This window comes from Phaethon lepturus, unplaced genomic scaffold (genome assembly GCF_000687285.1).
Source record: "Phaethon lepturus isolate BGI_N335 unplaced genomic scaffold, ASM68728v1 scaffold51680, whole genome shotgun sequence".
NCBI lineage: Eukaryota > Metazoa > Chordata > Aves > Phaethontiformes > Phaethontidae > Phaethon > Phaethon lepturus.
The window spans coordinates 33,875-40,473 of record NW_010510766.1 but is presented as its reverse complement, the minus strand read 5'-3'; the positions used below and the strand labels follow the sequence as shown (position 1 = coordinate 40,473).

The 6,599-nt window shown below is 39.8% G+C and overlaps 1 protein-coding gene across 1 annotated transcript; it reads left to right on the top strand.

Annotated features, from left to right (window-relative positions):
• The first annotated feature begins 39 nt into the window (after positions 1 to 39).
• On the top strand, positions 40 to 2,067 carry LOC104616689 (cytochrome P450 1B1). The gene is made up of 2 exons (XM_010281783.1): positions 40 to 167; positions 1,455 to 2,067. Exons 1-2 carry the CDS (start codon positions 40 to 42, stop codon positions 2,065 to 2,067), a joined length of 741 nt encoding a protein of 246 aa, XP_010280085.1.
• The last annotated feature ends 4,532 nt before the right edge of the window (positions 2,068 to 6,599 follow it).

Genomic DNA, 6,599 nt, shown 5'->3' with positions numbered 1-6,599 from the left:
GGCCGTTAGGGAGAGGGTCTGAGGGAGCGGCCAGCCCCTATGGTGCCGGGACACCTCAGCGGCTTCCGATTAACCAACGCGGAACCTCTGGGAAACCTGCCAGAAAAAGGTAAGAAAGGGAAAAAAAACCCCAAACAAACCCAAAACAACCCTACTCTGGCGGTCAGGTAACGGTGCATAAAGTGAGGCTGGCAAAAGGGCAGCCGAATAAAACCTGAAAGTAACAGATTTTACTGGGTCAAGATAAAGGAGATCATAGGAACAGGATAACAACTGCTTAAGCAAGATAAAGAGTTTGTGCACTGGTTGACAAACCCGCCATTATGTTAATTTGCCAGCAGCGTGTGCCTTTATGGCCATTGCGTGACTTGGGGATAAACCACCCCCAAACTCGAAAGGCAGACCCGTGGGGCACCCCCTCTGGCCGCTGCCCTGGCACCAGCTCTTGGAGGAGGAAAACATCTCAGCTAGGAGAGGTGGCTTAATACAGGAAGGCAGAACAGCGATTTCCTTGCCTGTCCCTGCTTTTTCTTTCATCATCTGCATAATTTGTAGGCTTAAGCAAACCTTACCTACCTAGCCGCTTCTTGAAAAAATGGACAAATAACACCAAGGGTATGATGCCCAGTGTGCATATAACCTGTTGTGTTTCTCCCCATTTCTTACACTTGCCCAGCATTCGACAGGCAGACCTCCTGCAGGAGGAAAAGGCAAGGACACAAAAGCCAAACTTGAATACTTCAGCGAGCAAATAGCAGCTCCTTGGAGGAATGCGTGCTTTTAGACAAGCAAAAGAAAAAACGAAAAATGTAATAACATTTTGATCTTGTTTAGTTACTGCGTAGTCTTCCAAACTATCCAGACTTCCAAGACAGTAGTCTCAAAATATATTATAAAGAAAGCGTGTTTTGATATTAATTAGGAAAGGTTATACACAAACTAAGAGTAGGATGTTCATAAAGCAATTCTGACAATTATTAGCAGGGATTTTTTCAGTTTAAAAGTATGCAGTTTCAAATGTATGCAATATGTCTAGTGATAACAAACTCCATGCTAATATTTAGAAGTCACATGGAGCTGGAAAACCAAATTCTCATTCCCACGGAAAGACCAATATTTAGAAGAGTTAAGTAATTTTACTTTTAGAATGATTGTTCAAAACTGGATCAGAATATTCAGTTTCAGGACATTTTAAGTTAATTTCTGTTTTTATGTTGTGAATCAATTACATATGAGCAAATCTAAAATTACACCATTATATGGGAAGTTTGGGCTTTTCTCTCAAAGTTTTCCATCAAGGTCTACACGTTCCTGCAATATATTTAAACTTTGCTCAAACTGCATTATTTAGGGTACGTGTGAGGTTCTGTGAAAAATGTTTACAGCAAGGATTATTTTTAAGAAAGTCTTTTGGAAGTGTTATGTATGTACACACATCTTACTTTAAATGACAGGTATCCGAATGTGCAGGCTAAAATGCAAGAAGAAGTGGATAGAATTGTTGGAAGAGACCGTCTGCCATGTGCTGAAGATCAGCCTCACTTGCCCTACATCATGGCTTTTTTGTATGAATCTATGCGTTTCAGCAGCTTTGTGCCAGTTACTATCCCACATGCCACCACAACCAACACCTTCATAATGGGCTACCTCATTCCCAAAGACACAGTGATATTTGTTAACCAATGGTCAGTGAATCACGATCCAGCAAAATGGTCCAACCCAGAGGACTTTGATCCAACAAGATTCCTGGATGCGAATGGATTCATCAATAAAGATCTTACTAGCAGTGTGATGATTTTCTCATTGGGAAAGCGTCGGTGTATCGGAGAGGAGTTATCCAAGATGCAGCTGTTTCTCTTTACCTCCATACTGGTGCATCAGTGCAATTTTACTGCTAATCCAAATGAGGACCCTAAAATGGACTTTACCTATGGGTTGACCATTAAACCTAAGCCATTTACCTTGAATGTTACGCTTAGAGATACTATGGATTTGCTCGATCAGGCTGTCCAAAGACTGCAAGCCGAGAAAGCAGCCAATGAAAATCAGCTGTCAGCAAATGCCTAAGCAACAAGCCTTGCATTTAAAGATAATCCCTCTCTCTCTTTTTAGACTTAAATAAGTTACATTTTTTTCTGGTGATCTTTTTGGAAATTAACCTATATTACAGGTCACAAGAGAAGGAAGAAAAATTGCACAAGGTATAATTCACTCCTCTCTTTAATTCTAGAATGAGAGCTAGGGGAACAATTTCGTATCTTAAATGATAAAACATATGCAATTTGAAAGTAAGCCTTTTCTTTTCTAGCTTGTTCACAGAAGTCACCACTGTAAAGCGCTTTTTATCTACTGACTGGTTGGAGCACCTCTGGGAAGTTTGTAAAATCCTTTCTACATCTCCATGTGCTATGCCTTAGAACCACTAAGTTTGCCTTCAGTCACTCCACATTCCAAAGTGAAATCTCTTATTTAAAAAAAAAAAAACCACCACAAAAAAACAACAAAATAAAGACTGGGAGGGCAGGGTGCGCTCAGGACAGTGCAGCCTGCCTCGAATTCACTCTATGGAAACTGCCATAGGCACATGGCAGCTCTGTGTTGTGACTACTGGGATGTACATGAATGCCTCAATAAGAAGTGTGCAAATGTTTTTTAGTAAAATGACAATGTAAAGTCTTGCCTTTAGCATTCCAAAGTGTTTACATAAATGACTAGAAAAGACTTGCTCATAAGCACATTTGAAAATAAAATTCATATTTTATATGAGAATGAACAGAATGTCCTAATATAGTAACTTTTCATGAAGTTTTGAAAGATGAAAGATTTGGTATGTTACCAAATGGCAAGGGTGATACAAACCATATGCTAATATGCTCATTAGCATATACATGAACAAAACATATATTTGCATTAGAAAGACTTATAAAAGTATAGCTGAACCTTGTATTTCTCTAGTGAAGAGTTAATATCCCTGTCCCTAGGCACATAGTCCAGTAAAATCCACATAAGCCGAGGTATTTAGAAGTGAGAATTTGCAAGTTTTATATTGTGACTTTCATGCCGCAAGCCTCAAGTAAAGCGTACAGTAAATACACCCCTGTTCACTAGCCATTCTGTTAGGTTGAGTTAAAGGATATATCCAAAAATCAACTATATACTTTTAAGTATGATTTGCTTGGAACAAAGTCTCAGAAGGAAAACAAACATTGTATGTCCTGATAAACGTACCCATTAACTGAAGAAAAAGTACTTTTAAAATTTTTGTGAGTCAAAGGACATAAAATTAAAAAAAAAGCAAACCCACGAAAAACCAAACCCAAACTACTATTTTAAAACACACACATGAAACTTTATGGCCTTGAACCTCTGGCTAATGTTTGTGTACATAAAGCAGCATCCATTTCTCTAAAGAGCAAACAAACCTATGTAAATGCCTGATTTTGAAAAGCATTGGGCACTTCTTTGGAGCTGCAGATCACCTTCAGCCACATGAGAAATCCATCAGACATGACAGTGCCTCACATGATTTGCTGCGTTCAGCCTGGTACTAAATAAGGTATTAGTAGAATAGAAAAATAAGGGCGCAATGTTACACAGTAAAGTAGCTGTGCTGAGACCTAAGCAAGTGAAGATTTGCACCGGGTCTTCTGATAGATGGCCAGTCTTGGTCACGTTGGCAGCAGCAACAGAACTCACACTGGCATTGGTAAGAGCTGGGTTAACAAGACAGTCCTGAGCTGCTTAAGTAGAAGCTTCACTACTGATTTTAATAAACTGAATCAAATCTAAAATTACTGTTCTGTAATCCCATATAGTAGCAATGTATCGGTTTAAAGACTTCATATGGCATCTATCTTCCATTTTCAAAGCTAAAAAAGCTTTCTGTTACATACACAAGGAATAATCTCAGGTGTTTTTCTGCATTATGTACAAGTTTTTGATATCCCAGAACTTAGCCTATACCTGTGAAAAGCTTTATAAGATAGTCAGCAGTCTCATGTGGAGATCTACATTAGATCAAATGCTAGCAAGACAGTTTTCCTTGTACCTTTATAAGTATTGTTATTAAAAAATATATATATAAAGGATGTAACCTACAATGAAACAGTTATTCTAATGCAAGGATCACAGAATCATATTTTAATAAAAAATGGCTTTTGCAATTTTGTACTCTTCCAAAAGCTTTAACTATGCATTGGCTACTAATGCATATTCCATTCACACTGTTCATGTCTGTCAGGGGGTCACACTCTGTATAGCTGTTGGTCAAATAATGCCTCGTATAATCTGTGAAATTACTCAAATTTAGTAGCACCCATTTAGAATGTATGCAGTTGTTCAGCAAGCTAACTTTTATGGCCACTTTGAGATATATCATTGTGTTACCAAAATACTAAATAAAAATCATTCTTACACTGAACTTTGCTTCATTTATATATGGCTTTCTAATATCAAAATAAACAAAACTATTATTTCTGAATTGGAAAGTACTATTATTTTAGATTTTCTTTGTTCATATAATTTTCATCCTCTTCCCATTTCTAGATTTGAAGGTTTTTCTTCATCCTGCACTTACAGCTTCTCAGGACTGCCTGCTTATTTGTACCTTGCCCTCCGTGTTCAACATCCTCATGTTCCTTGCTAAGAACATTCCCTGCTGCTCATCTCAGCATCGGTCTGAATTCTGTCAACGTACTTTGCTTTCTTCTAATACCTGTTAATCTCTCCTCAGCCTGCACAGTCTCCTATGCTATATTCTTCCCCACCTCCCCTTATTTCAAGCCCACAAACTGGTTTTCCTTTCTCTTGTTTTCCTCCTGTATCTAGTGCTGGCATCTATCTACTCCCAGTACTGGATCCCCACCACTGCCTGTGGGACCAATTTGTGCTGTTTTGGCCTTGGTGCATAATTGGGAGTGCTAGGAAGGAAATCTCAGGCCTTAACCTGCCCTTGCAGAGCAACCTCTCACAAAATCAAGGCAATCCTGTGGTGAAGGGCGGCTGTTACTGCATCTATAGAACTTTTCTTCATGATGCAGTAGCCCCCTTTCCCCCTGCGCCCCCTTGTCGTCTTTTCCTCAGTCTACTACACAAGCCTGCTTACTTCAGAGCCGTCTCAGAAAAGACCTTCAATTTTTCCCCTAGCCCTGAGGAAGTGAAACAAAAGCTGGGTGGGACAGAAGGCTGGGCAGAATGACTAACAGTGATTCCCTCCTGATTTAGGATATTTTCAGTTGGAGTTTCTCCCTAAGTGGGCAGGATTCTAAGTACAGGCTGAGTTAGTGAAATTAGAGGGAATACAAGTTGAAGATGACTTACAAAGTACCCCTAGAAGTAGCTAAGGACCTGTGGAGTAGGTGTAGAGTCCAAAGATACTCCATGCAGTGCAGACGTGGCTGGGGCTGATCAGCGGGACACAGTGTAGATGCAGAGCCTGCATCCTCCCTGGGTAAAAACCAAGAGCAACTTCATACAGTCAAGAGATGCTGCCACACTGTTCCCACTTCCCGTTAACTTCTAGGTATTCTTCTGCTTTACCAGCTGTCTACATCTGAAGTCTAGACTCCCTCTTCAGTGTTGACAGGCACACTTTTATAGCAGGACCTGCTACCTTAGCACTGAAAGATGCAGCGCTGATGCAGCCAGAAGTTGGCACGAAGAAGGCATTCGTGGAAATCACTACAAATACTATTTATAGCAGTTGAGTAGGGAACGGAAAGTTTCTGATTGCCTGCTGAAAACCAGTACCAAGTGTTAATGACATAGAATAAGACTAATCCAGCAAATTGGTTTGATTTTTTTTTTTAATTCTGTATTTCCATTTTCCATGCTTCATTGGAACAGTTAGCAGAAAAATCGTAACTTTCAAAGCCGGGCAAGGTCACGTTTAACAGCAACTCATGCACATCTCATGAGATACTGTGTTTGCACTGTCACTGCCTCCGTCACTAACCTGTGACTGGATGTTGCCATAGCAATGCTAGACAAATACATGTTACTCTTTCTTCATGAAATAAAGCACCAAGAAGTCATATTCAAGCAAGATTTTTCCTTTAAAAACTTAATGCTCAGGTTGTAGTGATTTCAACAGGTCAGGAAAGCCACATGTCATCTCATGCTTGCATTCTCTGTGTATGTGCACACACACAGACTTAGTCCATCTTCCAGAATTTTAGTATCATCTTTCATTCAAGTTGAGATAAGGGATTAAAAAAAAAAAACAAAAAACACAACAACAACAAAACCCAAAACCACAAAACAGAAAGCACAGGGAGAATTTAGTACAAGCACACTTGGAAAACCAGCAGCTGTCAAAGCACCCTGCTCCATAACAAGGAGGGGAAGCAAGTAGCTGAGCTAGCAGACTTGATACCGAGTACGCTTATACTATTCAAGCGTGCCATTACATTCCTTGTGAAGCCAATAGTTAAACTTGCTGGCTTCAGCAGAAGTCAGTTCAGAGCTGCTGAAATAAATAGCAATAATATAACAATAAGGAACAAGACTCATCAGAATTGGAGAAAAAACTGCTGCTACAAAGAGGAGAGGGGGGCCTGTCCCAGAGCTGTGGATCAGCTACCAGTACCAGCATAGTCATG